This window comes from Taudactylus pleione, unplaced genomic scaffold (assembly GCF_031769625.1).
Source record: "Taudactylus pleione unplaced genomic scaffold, aTauple2 ptg000587l, whole genome shotgun sequence".
Taxonomy (NCBI): Eukaryota; Metazoa; Chordata; class Amphibia; order Anura; family Myobatrachidae; genus Taudactylus; species Taudactylus pleione.
Genome location: NW_028284989.1, coordinates 757,885 through 781,204, shown reverse-complemented (window position 1 = coordinate 781,204; position 23,320 = coordinate 757,885). Strand labels below are relative to the sequence as shown.

At 45.5% G+C, this 23,320-nt stretch overlaps 1 protein-coding gene across 2 annotated transcripts in view; it reads left to right on the top strand.

Moving 5' to 3' along the window:
* LOC148481238 (SH2 domain-containing adapter protein D-like) overlaps positions 1–23,320 on the top strand; it is a 34,404-nt gene that overhangs the window by 1,874 nt on the left and 9,210 nt on the right. For both annotated transcript variants that reach the window (XM_088453775.1, XM_088453776.1), the window contains exons 3-4: positions 10,393–10,692; positions 19,289–19,406. In XM_088453775.1, coding sequence (XP_088309901.1) covers positions 10,405–10,692; positions 19,289–19,406 — 406 coding nt within the window. In that variant the 5' untranslated portion in view covers positions 10,393–10,404. The remainder of the gene's footprint in view (positions 1–10,392; positions 10,693–19,288; positions 19,407–23,320) is intronic.

Genomic DNA, 23,320 nt, shown 5'->3' with positions numbered 1-23,320 from the left:
CAGAAAATGCATTATTTAGTAAATAAATAAACATATTTATTAATATTAATATCCTCTGCTGTTATGATCCCAAGATGGCGATAGAGAAAGCAGGACGGCGGCGATACATGTGCTGCTGTTGTCCTTTTTAAATAGGAGCTTTTGGCCTAGAAACCTGCAGAACTTTTCTCCAGCGTAGTCTTATACTGGCGATAGCCCGTTAATAGTTCGGGTGAAGCCTTTCCTCTGAAGAAAGGCTTTTCTCCTGATAGTATGTAGACTTAGAGTGTGTGCAAAGCGGTTTTCAGATGCTTGTTTTGTGCTGCAGGTTATTATTTAAATGCTGACTGTTTTATCGCCTCGCCATGGAGTATAAACCAGAGAAATGTTGTTAATGCATTCCGTGTATTCATGTGCATCCTTTGTACAGCACACACATACGTTTGCAAAATTGCACCTGCGCAGATATACACAGATGCACATGAAATACAGCTTTATAAAGTATTTATAGTGACTGTGCTGGGGCACATCTCGCCTCAGTGGTGGCTCCCGAGGTGGGGCGGCAGCGCAGTCCAAAATTTAAATAGGGGAGTCACACCAACTGCCAGTAAGTCGGACGGCGATGTTTGGCAGCGTTTGGGGTGGCAGTTGGTGTGGCTCCCCTATATGAATTTTGGACTGCGCTGCCGCCCCACCTCTGAAGCCGCCACTAACCCACACATAAGTACTCGCATGGCACTTTGTGTAGGTGCAAAGATTACGCCTACACGACACTCCTCAGGTGTAACTCTAACCTGAAATACATGTGCAGCTCAAGTGGGCAGGGTTCACTTAGTGTACGGCACTGGCACAGGAGTGCCCCTGATCTGCCTCTCAATGTGAGGGGCAGCAACAACCAGATACTTACAGCTATAAAAACTGGCTCAAGTCGTGTGACAATTTGTACACGGTGCCCAAAATCTTAATACAAGAATTCATATCAGACCTGGATTACTGAAATGCAGCCATTATGGTTGAAGGCAGGAATTCTGTGGACTAGACCACTTCTAGTAAGTTGTTGTAATTAAATTATGCTGCTTGAACTATTTAAATGAAGTGACTGTACAGGAAACAGACACTTTCTATACACAGGCAGACTATTGTGGTGTAGTGCATTCCTCTGTATATGTACACAGCTTAAATACACTTTTAATTAGAGATCATCGATCATTTTGAGGAACAGGACGCACCAGAAGTGTTTACATGTTTCAATGGCACTTTAAAAGCATTAGGAGAGAAACTAGGGGGGTATAATTACTAAAGTGTGGGTTTTTGAGATGTGGAGATTTTGGCCATAGCAACCAATTAGATCCTAGCTATTATCTCTAGAAGGTGCTTGATAAATAATAAGTAGAATCTGATCGACACTTCTAAAATCCTGCACTTTAGGAAATATAACCCTAAGTAAAGCTGCCCATACATCTGCGACCAATTGTTGCGATCCGGCGATGCGATGGGAAATGCCGGCGTTTCCACCATCGATGTTCAGCGATCCGTCGCAGGATCGCTGAATTTTGACATGTTAAATGTCCCCGATTAGGCAATCACGATCATTATTTGATCGCGATCGTCAAATCAGGAAAATCCAACATGTTGGATTTCTGCGATCCTGCAATGCCGGGTTGCAGGATCGCGGCAATTCATCGCAGATGTATGGGGCCCTTAATTTGCTGTGTCTGGTTATCACTATGGTGGCAAATCCACTTTCTGGACAGACCATGGGCGTATTTCAGAGCCTGGACAGGCGACTGTGGGGATGGTTTGGGGGGGGGGACACATTCATAGTCACATTACTTGTATGACAGTGACCCCTATAAAACACAAGTTTGTGTCACACAGAATTGATGAGCTGGGGTAGACGTTGAGGGATGACAGCTTTATTTTAGTTTTTTATATTTATTATATATTTCGTTTTTTTCATTTATTTCACTATTTAATTCATACCCTTTTTACACCAGAGCTAAAACCCGGGTTATTGCAGGGTTAACCCGGAGAGCTCATTGGTGTAAAAGGGGACAGGGTTGGATTCCCAGGTGGAGTGAACCGGCAATCTAACCCATGTAACTTGCAGGGTTTACCACGGGAATGACCCGTGAAACCCCGCAGTGTAAATGGCGCGATCCGGGTCACGATGACATGGAGCACGCCGCATGCCGGACGATTGACTGGCTTCAGTGGCGCTTGGAGATGACGTTATCTCCAAGCGTCCACTTATACGCTTGAAGAGCTGGGTCACTACAGTTCGACTTCGGCGTGAGCGGCGCCGACTCGGCGCCGGCTACATTCCGGGTCTGATCCGGTTTGTAACCCTGTTCCAACCTCGGGTCAGACCCAGAATTTAGGTATAAAAGCGGTATTAATGTGTTAGATTTTTCTGCAGGGGAACAAGACCCACACCCCCTGCCTCCAGCTATGCTGCACCATGTGTAATAGTAATTAGATAGTAACTGGCATGTCAGCTGAGATCTATTACTGCTGATTGAAAGATGGACAGCTTGGTTAATTACAACCTTCCTTATGGGTTCCATACAAACAAAAATAGTGTCAATGAATGAAGTACCTCCTCAGTTATTCCCTCAGGCCTCAATCAGTCATTGTGACCAACCTCCGTGGTTTCAGCTGTCTGATCACAAACCATCTGCCTGTTTGCACATAGTCACTCCTCTCATTCTGGACTCCTGTGTCCAAAAGGGCATTACAGCAGCTGCACATTGAGCTTTGTGATGGTTGTAGTCCTACCCAGGAGTGCCGAGAGGGTGGGTGCGAGTACGTATTACACGGGCCCAGGCTTCTGTAGGCCCAGGTATGCCTCCCGTGATACCATATAAACGCAGCCATCCCCCCTCCTATGGCCACTTCTCCAGCCCCCGGACCTGCTGGAAGTCTCGGGGACGCTGGGCCTACATACTTTCACTGCTGTTGGGTGGATATTTTTCTCCAGGGATGGAATGCTGTATCTTATGCTGCGTACACACTAGACGATAAAAGTGAATGATATGAACGACATCGATATCGTTCAACGATATATCATTCATATGGTCCAATGATGCGCGCTGCCATGGGACGATAACGATGTCTGCTGCCGTCCGAACATGCAGGTCAATCGGACGATATAGTCAGGAACTGCCTGTTCGGTGATGTGGCAGGATGACGTCACTGAACGATATCGTTAGCGATATTGTTTAGTGTATATGCACAATGTCTTTTGGCCGGCAATTCAAGGGCAAACACTGACGATATCACTCATGGAGCATATCTTCTAGTGTGTATGAGCCTTTAAGCTGGGTACACATTTAACGATGTGCAGCCAGCCGACCGGTCGTGCGAGAGGACCCGGCGGGGGTCTCGGCACCGGCAAGTGCATACACACTGACCGATGTCTTTAGCCACATCACGATGGCGGGGGCCATGCTGGATTTCACGGCATGGACCTCGCTGACGATGTCGCCAGCCGGACCCTGCAATGCGGGAGTGCGCATTGTCAGTGACATTGAGGCGATGTTGCCGTCATGTTGTCCGATCCGGCCGGATCAGACGACATATCGTCTAGTGTATACTGGTCATCGCAGATGGGACAAATGTAATAGTCTGCAACTTGACTGGGTGATGTTTTAAGGAGGCAATCATTGAAAAGGCAAGACCAGGTTGGTTTTTGCCTTTTAACCACTTAAATGACAAATATTTTTTCCAAAATTGTAAATTTTTCTTTTTCTTATTAAACTATGTTAATATTATATAAACATTTTTTTAACTTTATAAAACAGAACTTTTCTTGCAGGATCAAACAGATTTTACAATTTAGTTACCGTTTACGCAGGGCCGGCTCCAGGGGTCGGAGCACCCTCTCTACAGTGCGCTCTAGCATCAGGGGCGTGGCCTAATATCCATAGGCCATGCCCCTACGTGACGTTATTTGGAGGCGTGCCCGCATGGCACGCCTCCAAATAAAGTCAGGCTCGGGGGAGCCTCACTAGCTGGGCTTTCCCCAGCCCTCTCCAGTCACTGAATGGATGCCGCATGCATGCGCACAACATCCATTTTGACTCCAAGGTCCGGCACCGCCGCACGGCTGCGGCGGTGGGGGTCCCCAACCTCCCGATTTGACCACCCGTTGGCCACTTCGGACAGTATTGTCCCGCTGAAATCGGGATGTTGGGGAGCGATGCGCCCTCTATGGGTGGCGCCCCTGTTCGACCGCACTGGTTGAACACCCCTAGAGCTGGCCCTGCCGTTTAATGTCCTCTCCTGACATACCTTCCGTCTGATGCTGAGACAGAGCAAAGCTGCTGCAAGTGCGGAATACAGCGGCAGCTAAATGTATTTCCTTATACTAATGCGAGCATCTGTCCACCTATGCGAGTATCCACGTGGCTTCAGCCCACTGTTTTTCTAGCAGCCGTGGCTGCCGTCATCACTGGAATCAGCACTGTGAATGCTTCATGCGATGCATGTGCAGTCTCGGAAAAATCACGAGATGCGTCACGGTTTTGTAGTTGCGTGTGACCATACTTCCCAACAGTCCCAATTTCAGCGTGACAGTCCCACTTTTCATACACCGTCCCTCCAGCGGGCCGCAGTGTCCCGTGGGAGTTTGGGGGGACACTCTGCACCGCTGTTCTGCATAATAAGTGTCGGGAGGAGGCTAGGGGCTCGTCCCCAGCATGATGAAAGACAGCGGCGTGAATCACGCCCCCAAAGCGTCACACAAATTGGTGCAGCAACGAAGCCACACTCCATTTTTGCGCGTGTTGGAAGACCCAGGTCCTGATTTAGAAATGTTGGGAGGGGTGCATGTGACTATGGCTGCTCCAGCTGAACATTTTTTTGCATTGAATTTCTGTCAATATTTAGGTACAAAACATAAATATGGAAATATATATGTACAAACAGTAATTTTATTCAGTTTCATACCCATCCACATAATAATAATAAAAACAAAAAATAAACAATTAAAAGCTAATATATACATAAAGCAATAAGGGCCTGATTCGGAGATGGAGGTAATGGCGATTCTTAGTTGCACTAGTCATGGGTCAGCATGCTGCTACGTTTGGGGGCGGAGCGGGGGCGTGCCTGGTCATTGTTCCTGGAATGGACGAGGCCAGAGTCTGTGTCGGTGAACAATACAGATTCCTGACCAGGAGCCGGCCAGCTTCAGCTCCCGCAGCCTGACCAAAGAAGAAATCGCAATGGTGATCCCAGACTGAGACCTCGATCGCAGCGCTGGGATCGCAGATGCAGCAAGGAGGTGTCTGACACCTCCTGCTGCGTTTTAATTTTAGATGGACGGTATTGCGCAGACGTTTGTGTGCGGCTCTGTAAATCCGTCCGTCTCCGAATGAGGTCCTGTGTGCGGATCTCATGATATTTAACTGACTACATGTGTGTCGGGATTACATATGCAACTAATGGTGCGCAGACACGGTACGACATCATTCACTTGATAAAACTCAAGTGGGACGCTCTCTCTTCCAGATGTTTTGTTTCTAGGTAACCACAAGATGACATTGTCTATATCTTCTAGTGATCTACAAGGCTAGATATTCCATAGTCTCTTCATTGATCATTTAGGCAGTTTTATTGTATCTAGATAATCAGCTTTAGCGTAGTATAATACACCTGAGATGTAATGTATATATCTGTCAATAGAAAAATACTTTTATTACCTAAAGATTATTTCATGTCCTGTTACCATTTCTTTTGCCTTCAACATATTGCGTCTATATGTCCACAAACAAGTAACCTACCCTTTGACTTTTCGGTAATCAGACCGGACTACAATATTCTGGCCTCAACTGAATGTGTTGTGAGATAAATGTGTTGCAGCTCACGATCTTGTTTAGACTTTAAAGTGATTTCCACACCCAAACAAAATTTCGCTGGACGTTGAACAAGGGTAGAAGGACATCAAGTAGCGGCGTGTTTGGGATTATTGGTGGACCCAGGAGGAAAAGAGTTATTGAGCCGTAGGTTGGACGTTTGACACACACATACACAGATGTGTCCTCATACATCTAGCCTTAATATGACACGCAGTGCGACTTGCCTGGCGTGAGTGAGCCGCCAGGTCCCGTGCTACTCTGCTAGCGTCCGGTGACTTTTTTTGCCGAAGATGCATCTAAGTCACAATGCGATGCGCCTAAGACGCACCAGCAGACTGCGCTGATTAATGTGATATGTGACACCTGTATATCTGTGTGCACCTGAGTCTGTATATAGGAGACTGTGCTGAGTACTGTGATATGTGACACCTGTATATCTGTGTGCTCCTGAGTCTGTATATAGGAGACTGTGCTGAGTACTGTGATATGTGACACCTGTATATCTGTGTGCACCTGAGTCTGTATATAGCAGACTGCGCTGAGTAATGTGATATGTGACACCTGTATATCTGTGTGCTCCTGAGTCTGTATATAGGAGACTGTGCTGAGTAATGTGATATGTGACACTTGTATATCTGTGTGCACCTGAGTCTGTATATAGGAGACTGTGCTGAGTAATGTGCTAAGTGACACTTGTATATCTGTGTGTGAATCTGTATATGGGAGACTGTGCTGATTAATGTGATATGTGACACCTGTATATCTGTGTGCACCTGAGTCTGTATATAGGAGACTGTGCTGAGTAATGTGATATGTGACACCTGTATATCTGTGTGCACCTGAGTCTGTATATAGGAGACTGCGCTGAGTAATGTGATATGTGACACCTGTATATCTGTGTGCACCTGAGTCTGTATATAGGAGACTGCGCTGAATAATGTGATATGTGACACCTGTATATCTGTGTGCACCTGAGTCTGTATATAGGAGACTGTGCTGAGTAATGTGATATGTGACACTTGTATCTGTGTGCTCCTGAGTCTGTATATGGGAGACTGTGCTGAGTAATGTGATATGTGACACCTGTATATCTGTGTGCTCCTGAGTCTGTATATAGGAGACTGTGCTGAGTAATGTGATATGTGACACCTGTATATCTGTGTGCACCTGAGTCTCTATATAGGAGACTGTGCTGAGTAATGTGATATGTGACACCTGTATATCTGTGTACACCTGAGTCTGTATATGGGAGACTGTGCTGAGTAATGTGATATGTGACACCTGTATATCTGTGTGCACCTGAGTCTGTATATAGGAGACTGTGCTGAGTAATGTGATATGTGACACCTGTATATCTGTGTGCACCTGAGTCTGTATATAGGAGACTGTGCTGAGTAATGTGATATGTGACACTTGTATCTGTGTGCTCCTGAGTCTGTATATAGGATTCTATGCTGATTACTGTGATATGTGACACTTGTATATCTGTGTGTGAGTCTGTATATAGGAGACTGTGCTGAGTAATGTGATATGTGACACCTGTATATCTGTGTGCTCCTGAGTCTGTATATGGGAGACTTTGCTGAGTAATGTGATATGTGACACTTGTATATCTGTGTGCTCCTGAGTCTGTACATAGGAGACTGTGCTGAGTAATGTGATATGTGACACCTGTATATATGTGTGCACCTGAGTCTGTATATAGGAGACTGTGCTGAGTAATGTGATATGTGACACATGTATATCTGTGTGCACCTGAGTCTGTATATAGGAGACTGTGCTGAGTAATGTGATATGTGACACCTGTATATCTGTGTGCTCCTGAGTCTGTATATAGGAAACTGTGCTGAGTAATGTGATATGTGACACTTGTATATCTGTGTGTGAATCTGTATATGGGAGACTGTGCTGATTAATGTGATATGTGACACCTGTATATCTGTGAGCACCTGAGTCTGTATATAGGAGACTGTGCTGAGTAATGTGATATGTGACACCTGTATATCTGTGTGCACCTGACTCTGTATATAGGAGACTGTGCTGAGTAATGTGATATGTGACACCTGTATGTCTGTGTGCTCCTGAGTCTGTATATAGGAGACTGCGCTGATTAATGTGATATGTGACACCTGTATATCTGTGTGCACCTGAGTCTGTATATAGGAGACTGTGCTGAGTAATGTGATATGTGACACTTGTATATCTGTGTGTGAATCTGTATATGGGAGACTGTGCTGATTAATGTGATATGTGACACCTGTATATCTGTGTGCTCCTGAGTCTGTATATAGGAGACTGTGCTGAGTAATGTGATATGTGACACCTGTATATCTGTGTGCACCTGAGTCTGTATATAGGATTCTGTGCTGATTACTGTGATATGTGACACCTGTATATCTGTGTGCACCTGAGTCTGTATATATGAGACTGTGCTGAGTAATGTGATATGTGACACCTGTATATCTGTGTGCTCCTGAGTCTGTATATAGGAGACTGTGCTGAGTAATGTGATATGTGACACCTGTATATCTGTGTGCTCCTGAGTCTGTATATAGGAGACTGTGCTGAGTAATGTGATATGTGACACCTGTATATCTGTGTGCACCTGAGTCTGTATATGGGAGACTGTGCTGAGTAATGTGATATGTGACACCTGTATATCTGTGTGTGAATCTGTATATGGGAGACTGTGCTGATTAATGTGATATGTGACACCTGTATATCTGTGAGCACCTGAGTCTGTATATAGGAGACTGTGCTGATTAATGTGATATGTGACACCTGTATATCTGTGTGCTCCTGAGTCTGTATATAGGAGACTGTGCTGAGTAATGTGATATGTGACACCTGTATATCTGTGTGCACCTGAGTCTGAATATAGGAAACTGTGCTGATTACTGTGATATGTGACACCTGTATATCTGTGTGCACCTGAATCTGTATATAGGAGACTGTGATGAGTAATGTGATATGTGACACCGGTATATCTGTGTGCACCTGAGTCTGAATATAGGAAACTGTGCTGATTACTGTGATATGTGACACCTGTATATCTGTGTGCACCTGAATCTGTATATAGGAGACTGTGCTGAGTAATGTGATATGTGACACCTGTATATCTGTGTGCTCCTGAGTCTGTATATAGGAGACTGTGCTGAGTAATGTGATATGTGACACCTGTATATCTGTGTGTGAGTCTGTATATGGAGCACAACGGAACTTGGAATGGAGAAATCTGCGGCCGCTACATTGTAGCACTTCCTATACAGAGTCAGAGACTCAGGTGCACACAGATATACAAACTAGACAATGTATACACATAAATTGCACTGTTCTGATTGAGACACAGTTTCAGAATTGCCTTAGAAAGCGATGGGTGGTGGTTAAACAGAGCCACAGATATAGGTCATCTTATGGAAGTGTTATAGGAGTGTCCCGGGCGTGGCGCTGAAGGCTGATACAAGTTTTGATGGTGGCATCTAAAGACACACCAGAACTAGACTAACTAGACTTTTTGGTGCCCTGTGCCAGAAAGAGCATTGGTGCCCCCCTCATTTTTCAATGGGACATAGGGCCTGATTCAGAGCCGGATGCTCTGACAAGAGCGCTCGCTCTGAATCAGGGCCGTCCTAGCTGAAACTGGAGCGGCCCCCTGGCCGCTCGCATAGCTGTGGGTGACCACCCACAGCTTATGCGAGTGGCCAAAAAGATGGTCGCGATGGTCAAGACTATCGCGACCATCGGGTTTGCGACGAGACCCTTGTGGTAGCGTCTCGTCTAGCGCAAGCCCGGAGTGCTTTTGGCTCTATCAGAGCCAAAAACACTCCCACTGACATCACTAGCGATGCCAGTGGGGCCGGACCCAGATGGTAGGCGTTCCCATGGGAACGCCTCCGTCTGGGCAGCCACGCCCCCGGCATGCCCACCAAAGGGGGCGTGCTGTCACTCACTATCGACAGCAAGCCCCCTTTGGTGCGAGACCCATAGCGACGGCTTGTCCGTCGTTATTTGGGTCTTGTGCATGCGCACGACAGAGCTCCCTCCGCACTTGGGCACCATCGACCCGCTTGCGAGCGCTCAGCGTTCGCGAGTGGGTCTGAATTAGGCCCATAATGCACCCAAAAAAGGGGAATGACTTCATGGGGAAGGGCCAGGGAAGAGATAGGATAGGCCCGGAGATGCTGGGGATGAAATAAGAGGAAGCTACAAGTGAGAATGATAATAAACAGAAATTTTGCAGGCCCAGACAGCGCCCCCTAACCTGTGGTGCCCTGTGCGATGGCACCGGCCGCACTACCCTAGCTACGGCCCTGAGACACACCATGCGGTATTGCACCACCTACAGATGCTCATAATGAGTGTCTCAGTCCTTGTACACAAGGGCCTGGCTTTGTAGCGGCATTCGCATAAAGTCGCAGACGGATGACCGCCAAAATCCGTGTCTGTGTCCACTTCTGAATCCGACCTATATGTTTGTGTGGGGAGCCTAATGCCAGGACTTGCTTTCTGAAATGCAATATTACTGACACCCTTTCTCTCTTTCTTTCTCTAGGCCAGGTTTCTAATGGCGCGGTGGCTGAGGGATTACTTAAATTTTGGGAGTAAGAGGTCTCCACCACAGCCTCCCAAGCCCGATTACACGGAAAGTGAGATCCTCCGGGCCTACAGGGCTCAGAAGAGCCTAGATTTTGAGGACCCCTATGAGGAGAAGGACCATGAACCGGGATCCCAGTCCAGGCTTGATGAGCTGCAACTGACCATAGTGTCTCCTAGACACCGTCTTATCAAGGTGGAGCCATCGGAATGTAAAAGGAAACCTCATCTTGGATCAGAGGAGGACGCCGGAGAAAAGGTCAGTGACTAAGTTGGGTGAATCACGTTAATATAGCTTCTGTGTCTGTTAATGAAGACATCTTTACCGAGGATCTGCTCATTTTGATTTCTGGGCCTGGAATTTTGTCAAGCTCCTATATTTAAGTCTGCTACCACCAATGAACCAGATACATATCTGCTTAGGCTATTTTGTATTACATTATACGGTAACTTCCTGTGTATTATTACTATCTAAAATTTATTGAATAGTAGGACCATACTGTACTTTAGAGAAGGAGCATTCATAAAAAAAACACAAGCACAGTTCTTGATATCATGCTACACAATGGTCCCAAATTCGGTTCTCAAGGCACCTATAACAGTCCAGGGTTTAAGGATATCCACGCTTAAGCCCAGGTGGCTTAATTAGTACCTCAGGCAGTTCGATTATACCATCTGTGCCTTGAGAACTAAGTCTGGGAAACTCTGTGCTACACATTGGTATAATGTGCTTTAACAGACATGGGGGGGAAAGTATCACACCTTCTAGAGTGGAGGAGTTTCCCATAGCAACCAATCAGCTTCTAGCTAGCATTTATTAAATACATTCTACAAAATGATAGTTAGAAGCTGATTGGTTCCTATGGTCTACTTATCCTCTCCTCCACTCTTTGGAGGGTTTGATGTATTTCCCCCATTAGCTTTTAGTACTCAGTAGTCCCAGCAAGCAGGGCAGGTTTCCAGATCACAAGTCAGGACAACAGGTGTTTTTATTCTTGAAGGTCCATGTATCTGTGGTCCTGTGAGGACTTCTGGAAGACAATCAACTGTTTATGACTGACTAAGTTAAATAGATGGTTGGTTGCTAACAGTTATATAGAATAGTGATACTTACCGCACATTGGCCCTCATTCAGAGCCGCACGTTAACAACAGTACGCTCGTTGCGTTCCGATGTTGACTAACCGCGCATGCGCCGGTGTTACACCGCGCATGTGCGTACGGCAGATTGCGAGCTTTTTTTCTCTCGTTCCTAAAATAGCGTACAGGAAGTGACATGTCAAATGTGATTGACAGAACAGGGCGTTTTTGGGTGTTGACGGGGGTGGAGATGAAAAAACGCAGGCGTGGCGAGGCGTTTTTGGGGCGTACATACATTAGCAGATGCGAACGTCAAATGTGTTCGGACCGTCTCATACGTCACTGAAACATCCGCTTTCCCTTCAAAATGCTCGCACAGCTTAGGGTCAGGATTACTCGACCACATTGGCGATGGCCTTCTCCTCCGTCCCGGGACTCTACGATGGTGCAGCGATTAATCGTGGCTGGTCAGTAAAGTAATTAGTGTTGGATTGAAATCCGGCTTGGTATGTGTTTGGAAAGCAGTTTATTGGGATAGCACAAAAGCGTACGCAGGTGGAAATCCGAGCTGCTAATGTCATGATTACATAATCAATTAGCGTACATTTTTGGGCTTTTATTTTGACCACAATTTGGTGGTTATGGCCTATTGTAACAATAATGTCATCATCTTTTAATTAGCTCCCCTTTTTTTTTGTTTACTGTGGAATTTGCATCGCTATGTGTTTTTTTAAACGTTCCTTAAAGAGGCCTTTTTTTTAAAAAAAGAGGGTCAGTTTTTGCGTTTAAGGCCAGGATTAAATGTAACCCATTTGTACAATAATGTCACAATACAATGTCAGTGTTTTGTTTTTAATTTATTGTTTACACACAAACAAATTGGCATAATATTGTATTGCCTTTTTTTGTGGCCAAGATATTTGATCAAAAAAAAAAAAAAACATAACTACTAACATAAGCGTAAATACAAAATTTAAAAACATTTCACAAGAAAGGAGAGGGAAGTTTTGACCAGAAAGGAATATGAGCCAAGCACAGAAGGAAAGTGGGAAAAGTCGCCATTGCTGTCACCGTTTTCTCGCCCGTTTGGCTGGGTGAGGGTGGGCGCCAGACCGGGTCCGGGATGCCATCGGGCTGGCCTGTCCAGAGGCAGATGTTGTGGCCTCTGGACTAGGCACAGGGCTAGGCACATTTGGAGGATTGCCTGATGTTGTGCCAGAGGTAGAGGATCTGGATGTTCCGGCAGGAAGGGAGGTCGGCTCCACCATGTGCTGGCGAACGAGCTGCTCCAGGGCATCGGCGATGCGGATGTTGGCCCTGGTATTTTCCGCCAGGGCCTGAGCAATGGTCACGTTGGCCGCAGCATTTTGCTCCAGGGCCTCAGCCACCCGTATCAGACTGGCGTCCATCCTCTGCAGAATCTCCGTATGGCAATCCGATTTAAAATTGAGTTCTGTGAGGAGGCCCACTGCCTGCGAGGGGGCACGCCCTGGACTGGCTTCTGCAGGGTCCTCAGCCGGATGTACTGGTTCCTCCCCTGCAGAGTCAGCAGAAATTCTGCGGCCAAGGCTCCCCTCTGGAGCAGACTCATCCGCCTCTGTCTCTGTTAGGAAATTGGAGAAAAGACTCACATTAGAATCTACATATTGGCACAATAGCATTTCTGAGTTGGTGACATCACAAGACTTACCTTGGCCAACATGAGGAGCCGCAAAGTCTGGCATGTCCGTATCCATGTTGGACACGCCAAACACCTCCACAGCCTGCACACACCCCTGTGCCATCTCTTCTAAGTCTGTCAACTCCAATGACACAGGGGTGGGACCCCCACCTGTCCCCCTTGCATGCCTAGCCCTGTCGGCAAGTTTTTGTTTTAGACGATATTTGAAGTCTGCCCATCTGTGGAATGAATTTGGAACCATTATCCTTTTTTTTACAATGGGGTTTGTTTATAGGATGGGAAAGTGTTTACTTACCGCCGTTTGACATCCCGGGCTAGACGGACATAATCACCCACCCTATTGACAGCAACGGCGACCTCCTCCCACATTCTCCACTTCTGGCTTTGGCTCATATTCCTGGCTGCCTGGGGCAGGATGTCAACGCACTTCTGGATCAAAACCTCCATCTCCTTGCTTGTGAAATGTGGCTGTCTTTTTTTTTTTGCAGCTTTGGCGGGTTGACTGGGGCCAGCAGTCTCTTCCATGTCATCCTCCTCACCTATTTGGGTAAATATGCAGATTTAGCCACTTCACAACTTGCACAATATTATGTTTTAAAATACTCATTGACACAAAATGCATGAAGGCCTTACCGCCGCAATTTTGACCATTGTTTCCCTGGTTTGAAGCCATGTCTCTGCTTCCAGCATGAAATCATCCAGAAATTCTATGTGATTTCGTGACGTATTTATACATGCGTCGTTAGTTTGCGGCCGCATCATTGATTGTGCGTCCCTATGATTCATCCTTAATTTGTGCGGGAAAATAAACACTATTTATGGCTTGGTGTGTGTGGATTCGAGGTGGGGTTGTTGGAGTGTTGTCGGTTAAGTGGTTTGGATTTGGTTGGTTGGTTGCGTTTGGAGGATTTTGGAGAGTTGTTTTTTTGTTTGTTTTTGCTACATTTCTTTGGTTTTTCCGTTCGCATTTTTTTCATTTTTTCAACATCCTTTCCTGATTTGGTAAGTTTTGTGCATTCAAATTTGTGGCCAATTGGTGTATTCTTCTGTTTTGTGGTTAGTTAATTTGTTTAACACTCATTTCATCTTTTTAAGTTTTTTTTTGTTTTCGGACCCAAAGAAGTTTTTTTAGGACATCTTATATATTCGAGTTGGGTAAGTCCATTTTTTGTCTTGCATTTGCAAATGAATTACGGCATTTTTTACTGTTGGTGTAGCGCCTTGCATTTGCGAAAGAATTACTGCATTTTTGACAGTTGGTGTAGTGACTTGCATTTGCGATTAATTTACCGCATTTTTGACTGTTGGTGTAGTGACTTGCATTTGCGAATAATTTACCGCATTTTTGACTGTTGGTGTAGTGACTTGCATTTGCGATTAATTTACCGCATTTTTGACGGCTTATTCATCATATAATCCAGTTTTGCTTTTCCCTTTTCCATTTTTTGGGTCCATTTGAACCCTATTTGACGTACGGTGTGCAATGTAGTTTTCATCGATGGCCAAATGTGTTTTTCCGCTATTTTCTGTGTTGGCTTGCAACAATTTTTAAACCAAAAAAACACCCTCTAAATTTTTGAAGTCTCATTGTTGCCTTTTTTACAGTTTATACGTATCATGACAATACCCCGGCATGTAAGCAGCTATGGATGGTATCAGAAAGCTAAGTTGTTTTTTCTTACTTTTGGGGTGGGTCAAAAGCCTTACATTGTAAACTTTGAATTTCAGGTAGATCTGGGGCGAATTGTTCTGGCCCTGCTCCCGGAAGACGACCAACCTCAAACTCGTCCCAGGCGTAGGCATCGTAGGCATGCAAGGCCCCAGATATTTCGAACACGTGTCACCCTTTTTGGAATGCCCGATGATGAGGTTTTAAGACGCTACCGTCTACCTCCCAAAATCATCATAGACACTCTCTCATTAATAGAAAGTGATCTTGAGCGGCAAATTGACAGTCCAACAGCAATACCACCACTGACGCAATTTATGGCGGTGTTACATTTCTGTGCCTCAGGATCGTTTCAAACAACGGTGGGAATAGTGGCGGGCATCTCCCAATCCTCCTTTTCCCGGATCCTGAGGGCAGTGATGGAGGCACTTTTCAAGCACCTCCATCATTTTATTAAAATGCCTTTGGATATGGGTGCCCTTAGTGTGGCCAAGGCCAATTTTTACCAAATAGCTGGCTTCCCACACATCATAGGGGTTGTGGATGGTACTCACATACCACTTCAGCCTCCAGCACGGCTGGAGGCAATATTTAGAAACAGGAAACACTATCACTCCCTGAATGTAATGGTGGTATGTGATGCCTCCCTCCAGATCCTGTCCCTGAATGCTAAATTACCAGGAAGTGCACATGACTCCTTCGTCATCCGGCAATCAGGGATATGGCAGAAATTAACCAACCTACAAGCTGGTGATGCGTGGCTTCTGGGTAAGTGGAGACCTTTAGTACATAACAATGTTAAGCTTGATACACAGTGTTCCTGATGTGGTCTATTTTTGTTCACAGGAGACAGTGGATACCCTTGCATGTCCTGGCTGCTCACTCCTTATTTGGCTCCCACACCAGGGCCACAAAGTGCATATAATTCCGCACTTACAGCCACCAGGCAAGTGGTGGAGCGCTGTATCGGCCTTTTAAAAGGCCGATTCAGATGCCTCCACCGCTCTGGTGGCGAGCTCATGTATGTGCCGGATATGGTGTCTAAAATTGTGGTCCTGTGTGGGATATTTCACAACATTGCCATAAGGAGTGGTGTCCCAATGCAGCCAGAGGATGCCTTACCTGAGGATGGCCCCCCCGAGGTTGGTCGAAGGTCAGTATGTGGGGGGGCCATACGCGATGATGTGGTGGCCCGATTTTTTAGGTAAGTTTGTTCAAAACTCCAGTGTTTATACCTAATGTGTTTGTTTTTTTTGGCAAACATCTAATTTTTTTTAAATTTTCTCACCATCTTCTGTTTGTTCCCATAATCTTTGGCACTCCAACGCTCACTACTTCCTGCTACCCTTACCAAACCTGGATCTGGTCCTTTTGGGCATATATTCTGGAACCCATATCGCAACGCCATGTTTGTGGAATCATGTTGGCATGGTCCTTCGTCAACCAGTTCTTGATTTTGTGTTTTTTTTTTTTTTTTTCTTGGTATGTGTTGTATTTGAATTTATCACTGTGTATTTTTTTTGGGAGTGACCACTTTGTTTTCTCTGTTATGTGGTGAATAAATGTTTGAAGAGTGAAATGGTCTTCCTTTTTTGGGACGTTAACAGCAAGTGTAACCAGGTTAACACAAGTTACATTTGACTAAGGGGTAAACCAGTACTGACGCCAGTTGAGCAAAACTGAAATATGTTTTCAGCTTTCCAATCCACACCAAAAGGAAGCCTGGCCCAACCTTGGGATTTGTAAGATTGGCCTAAGCAGCTTGCGCACCAAGTAGGAACCTGGAAAATGTAGAAATCTGAAATTGACACTACACCCAAAAAGGGAAATTACATTGTGACTGTTATGTGTTTCTGGTGTCTGTTTGACATACAAAGACAAAACACAATCTAACTTTTAAAAAAGGGAAATCCTTGCAGGAACTTATGTCAGGCTAAACTATCTTGCTTTTGGTTTTTAAAAATGAGCCACAACGTATATTTGTCTTTAAAAATTTATTTGGCAAATACAACAAAAAAAAAAAAACTAATGCCGAAGGAGGCCAGACAGCCGGTCGAGGGCCACCAGAAGGCCGATTACATGGTGGCGCATCTGCCCCACAACATCCGCCACCTCTTGCCGACGCCTCTGTTCCTCTGTGGGTGAGAAAAGTGTGTGGGTTAATACAACAATAGGGACTCCACAGAAAAACATAAAAAAAAAAACAAATCACTCCTAAACCCAAAAACATAAATAAAAAGGGTGGGCTGGCCAAAATACAAGGCCTAGGTACAAATTCCCACAGGTATGATATGTGTATGCTTAAATCACCAGGAAGAGGTAAAGGCAAACCTTCACAATCAACAAAAGTCAAGCCACCAAAACACGAAGAAAGGCACGACACATGATTACATACAAACAGTTTGTGGTTTAAAAAAATAAAATAAAAAACATACCGGTAAACAAATCGGGAGCTCCGGCAAAACCTCCATGATCCTCCTCGGAGGATCCGTCATTCCCCAAAGAATGGGGCGGAGTTATGGTGGACTCCGGGGAGGGGGTAATTGGAAGAGGGGTGGGTGGAGGAGAGGGGGAAGTGGGACGGAGGGGAAGGAGGCCCGACATTTCCGGGAGAGGGTCTGGGAAGGATGGGGAGGAGTGGGGAATAGGCGAAAGATTTGGGGTGGAGTGTTGGCTGGGGGTTGGGGAGAGTGGGCGGGAACGCCGACGTTGACGGCGGAGTCTTGGCTGTCCCCCTAAAATATGTCAAATACATTGCGTTTAGTTTATGGACAAATCCGGGCAAACAAACAAAAAAAAAAAAAGAAAAAAAAAATAAAACCAAAAAAAATAGCAGTAGAATTAAAAATTCATAAAAAGAGGGAAAACATGCAGACGCAGATATGAGTACAAATAATAAATAGAACAGACAGGAAAACATGCAGACGCAGATATGAGTACAAATAATAAATAGAACAGACAGGAAAACATGCAGACGCAGATATGAGTACAAATAATAAATAGAACAGACAGGAAAACATGCAGACGCAGATATGAGTACAAATAATAAATAGAACAGACAGGAAAACATGCAGACGCAGATATGAGTACAAATAATAAATAGAACAGACAGGAAAACATGCAGACGCAGATATGAGTACAAATAATAAATAGAACAGACAGGAAAACATGCACACGCAGATATGAGTACAAATAATAAATAGAACAGACAGGAAAACATGCACACGCAGATATGAGTACAAATAATAAATAGAACAGACAGGAAAACATGCACACGCAGTTTGCCCCACAAACACAAACATTAAAACCACAATACATAACACTTACTTGCCAGGATCTGCATGCGAAAGCATGCCAGCAAGCGGGGCGTTCGCCGTTGCAGGTCGGACCACCTGCGCTCCAGCTGCCCGATGTTGCGGCGTGATCCGAAGGACCGCAGGCGGGACCGTACCTCCGCATACGCGGAGCGCTTCTGCCGGTTGGTCATGGGTTCTGGCTGGCTGGTGATCCGGCGATCCATGACCTCCGTAAGCACCAGCAGCTCACGCCTGGTGAATGCGGAGGCTCTCATGATGGCAATGGTGTTTTTCTTAAAAATCATTTTTGATAAAGTGTGTAAAAATTTTCTGATTGGCTAATGTATTTTGGAAATTAACAGGAGCAATTTTATTGGTTAGTGTATGAGTCATGTGTTCGACAGGGCCAGAAATCTCTGGAGAGTTAGGATAGGCTTGATGCAGTGACATGCGTAAGCAAATTTACATAAAGAAATGAACCCAGGGAAATATGCGGGGATACACAGCAATAGTACAATTGTTTAATTGTGGTTCACATGTTTTTTAAACAATAAAAGCGAATGTTTCATCCGTACGTATTCTGCGGGTAAACACAAACACAGACAAGAGTAAAGTTTCTTGCATTGTGTTGAAAAAAAACAAACAATTAAGCTAATTGATACATTGATTGGCATGATACGATTGATGGAGGTAGGCAGAATAAAGGAGCAGGTAATCGACATCTGACAAGGCCACTTCCTGTTTATACTTGTGCGTGCGTTCCTTTCAAGCCATTTCGGGGATGTACGCTCGCTATTTCGTACGCTCGTTAGTTAGAGGAGGGGTCGTCAGAGTTTAGGGAGGAATTTTAGATGCGAACGAAAATACGAGCGAGCCATTGAATTTAAATATTTTTGTACGTACGCCTAACGTACGTGCGCCCGCTTGCGTGCGGCTCTGAATGAGGGCCATTATGTAGATTCATGAGTTCCGGCCAAACCTGATTTGTGTTTGGTTGACAGTCGTGGTAGCTAAGATATAACTTAGGGTGGGGGCTGGAACTGGCCGCTGCGGTACCGATGGCACTGCCTGCACTTGGTTATTATGTTTATAAGGATTTTGAGTATGTCTTTTTGTCATTCTTAATGCAGGTCACCAGTGTGTATGATTATTCCAACCCATTTGATTTGAAGAACAATCCGTTTGATCCTGAGGAAATGGAAGACACCAGTTACATGGAACCATATAACAGTCAGAGACCTCTGGAAGGTGAGAAAATTAGGATGCTTATAAATGCAACCTATAGGATTGACCTCTAAAGACAGATGTTAAGATTATATTTAATGTTTACATTGTTCAACATGTTCATATAGCTATGAAAATATAACTATTATCAATAAAAAGTTATATTGATACAGTCGTTACTAGCAGTCATGGACACTGGTCTGCCTCCAACACTCAGCAAGCCACTGATTGCCTTCTCAAACAGAATGCTTAACAGAACCCAGCTGGTCACAGGCTAGAGTTGACATAACACCTCTCTCAGGTGTTACCACTAATCTCCAGCACCGATGACTCATGAGGGGAATCACCCATCATCCAGCTACAATAAGAACCTGCTCAGTGCACTCCTCCAGTATCTGAGTATCAATTGTGTTCTACGTAGGTGCTCCCACTCCGTAACTATACTTTCCAGTATCTTTGTATCTTTTCCTTCCAGGGTTGCTTTAACTCTGGTGTTCAGTTTCCTTGAGAGCAGTATCTCCGGACCCGCATTTCCATCTGTGGTGTTTCCAGTCAGAGTGCTCATACCAGCTAAGTACTCTGGGGGTCATTCAGACCCGCTCGCGAGGGAAGCTCGCTCGCAAGCGGGTCGATGTTGTGCGCATGCGCGAGACCCGGCGAGCGACGAGAAATACGTCGCTCGGGGTCTCGCACCAAAGGGGGCGTGCTGTCGATGGTGACTGACAGCACGCCCCCTTTGGTGGGCGTGCCGGGGGGCGTGGCTGCCAGACGGAGGCGTTCCCATGGGAACGTCTACCGTCTGAGTCCGGCCCCACTGACATCAGTAATGATGTCAGTGGGAGTGATTTTGGCTCTGATAGAGCCAAAATCACTCCTGGGCTTGCGGAAACGAGACCCTACCGCAGGGTCTCGTCGCAAGCCCAATGGTCGCGATGGTCTTGACCATCGCGACCATCATCATGGACGCTCGCTATAGCTGTGGGTGGTAACCACAGCTATGCGAGCGTCCATGAGGCCGCTCCATTTTCAGGTAGGAGGGCCCTGATTCAGAGCGAGCGCTCTGGTCAGAGCGTCCGGCTCTGAATCAGGTCCTCTGTTGCTTTCACGGTGGGAACCAACTACACTGCGCCGCGACCTGGGTCCTCACTGAGTAAAGTCCATATTCCTGGTTAGGTCCGGTGGGGGTCTTAGACGCCACGTCAGGGTATTTGCTTGCAAAAATTCCACCTATTTGCATTTATCAGCAGTCTGTGTGTGTGTTTGTACTCTGATACACTTGTTGTATTTTTTGAGCTCCAGTGTTATTTCAATATACTCCATGTATGTCATTGCAGTGTACGCGCTGTTCCCACTGTGCCAGCACATATGTGTATGTTGTTACATGCTACGCACTGTCCAAACAGTGGCAACACCTCTGTATACCCTGTTCCACGTGATACACGCTGTTCAGACAGTGCCAATACTTTGTGTACCTTATTGCACGCTATATGCTGTACAAACAGTGCTAGCGCGTCTGTGTACCTTGTGGCACGCTACCAAATTCCCACACTCGTGTACTCAGCTGTACCTCTGGCATTTGTGCCTACTGTTTTACACGGGATGTAGTTATTGCAGCCGCCGGGTCTCAAAACCGACATCCGAATCCTGACAAGGGATTTATGATAGGCGTCGAAATACCGACGCCTGTTTTAATCCTAACGCCGGAACCCCGAAGGACGCCGGACCGAACGAGGTAAATCCGGGTGCCCTTTGCGTTAGCCGCGGGGGCGGAGGGTTAGCTTTATGTAGTGTAGCGGGGTTAGGTTTTGGGGGGAGTGGTTAGGGTTAGGCACCCCTGGGGGGGGGGGGGGGTTAGGTCTAGGGTGCAGTCAGGGGGGTTAGGCACCCCAAGGGGGAGGTTAGAGTTAGGCACTAGGGGGAGGGTTAGGGTTAGGCACCACTAAAGCAGGGTTAGGGGGGGGGAGAGGGGTAGGGTTACGGTACTTACTAGCCCTGTCTGGATCTTCTCCCTTCGGGATGCCAGCCGCCGGGTCTTCATACCCATTCCGTGTTAAACACCTCATTGCTGAAGCTGGGGAGCTGCTGCCAAGATGGAGCCGTCAACAGATTCCCCGGGGTGGGGGTGCACAAGTACTAAGTGCACCCCCACCCCGGGGAATCTGTTGACGGCTTCATCTTGGCAGCAGCTCCCCAGCTTCAGTTTTTGTCTACCTGCATAGCCAGATAGATTGACAGTGTTGTACATACCAATTACATAAGGACAGTTGGTCCTATTCTCTGGCATTCTGTAAGGACTATATCACATCGTATCACCATCCAATTTACAACATCCAGCCCACAGTTGTTGCCCACCTGTCAGAAGCAGAGAGACTGATTGCTTTAATAAAACATCATTCACAATAATCATTGGACCAAAAATTCAGAATTATTTATCAACTACCAGCCTCAAGTTATTGCCCACCTGACATCACACATTTGTCTGTAAATAGAGTCATAGTTATATATACATATATATGTGTATACACATGTGTGTATGTATATGTTTGTATATATTTACTATAATACTCAAATTCTCCATTCACTACAGCCATTAGCCATTCACAATACCCAGATCCCAAATCCTTTGCACATTCTTACATCTATATATCTCCTTACCACAGAGCGCTTTTTTCCTTTCTTGTATTTTCTGCTATTGGGAGAGTTTAGGACACCTTCCGGAGAAGCAGCTAGTGGTAATAACTGTCCCTTGCATGTGAGCGCTGACTGCTTCTTCTCTGTGTCAATTATCATTGGTTATAAATTGGTAACATTAGTAAATGTTTGTGGCATAACCAGCCACAATTTGAAGGAGACATTTCGTTATTGCATTCAATCAAAATGGCTGTCTGAAAAATAAAAAAAAAATAGTTCTTAGTTAAGGATGCAACACGGAAAATTTATGATAAACTTTGTCCACCATCAATAAAAATGTAGTTTATAACTTGTCAGGCATCACAACTGTATTCATATACTAGTATAACGGACTGGATTACCTCATTCTCCAACACCTGCTCGACCACGTTTTCGCTCTCATTGGCACCACCTCTTTTCTGCTGTTCTTCCTTCTCCGTTGTGGCTTCATCGTGACGCTCCCCCCAAGCTTCATCTCTTCTCCATCATGGCTGCGTCCTGACCCTCCCCTGGTCACTTGGTTCCCCCCCCCCCCACTCCCATACTTACCCCGTTGGCTGGTCCTCCTCGCCAGATTCTGTCCCGTTTTCCTCACAGTGGGAGCCATTAAGGAGCACACCAAGGCTTCCACTGTGCACGTTGAGGCGACGGGACGGATCTTACACAATTATTATCAAGTGGATATTGTTCATAAAAATATTTTGAGCTAGAGCCATAGGACCGTAATGTATGGTGTAACTATGTGTAGATCAATTCTTCCTGGGCGGCAGCCATTCTGTCCCAGCCAATCTTTTTTCAGTAAGGAAAGAGAACTACATGGAGAGTGTTGTATGTGGGGCTACGCTGGAAGACAGACATAGCTGCAATGGCAGAAACCAGGGACCAATATAAATATTGTTGATGGATTACATTTAAAAATGTGTTGTTTTTTAGTAATACATTAGATGTATAAATCATCAGAGCAGAGCCTGCCCCAAAATGGAGTGTCTATTTTTGTTGTGATCAGATGTCTAATTTTTTCCTTGCATTTAAGTAGGTTTTATCAAATGAAGCATTTTGGCCTATCTATGATACAACTAAGTTGCATGAAAAGGACCTTACATCAAGTATTTATCATGCAGTGAAAAGTGTGGAGAAGTTGCCCATAGCAACCAATCAGCTTTCAAGTAGCATTTATCAAGTACAGTCTATAAAATAATAGGTAGGAGCTAATTGGTTGCTATGGGCAACTTCTCCACACTTTTCACTGCTTGATAAATAGACCCCTT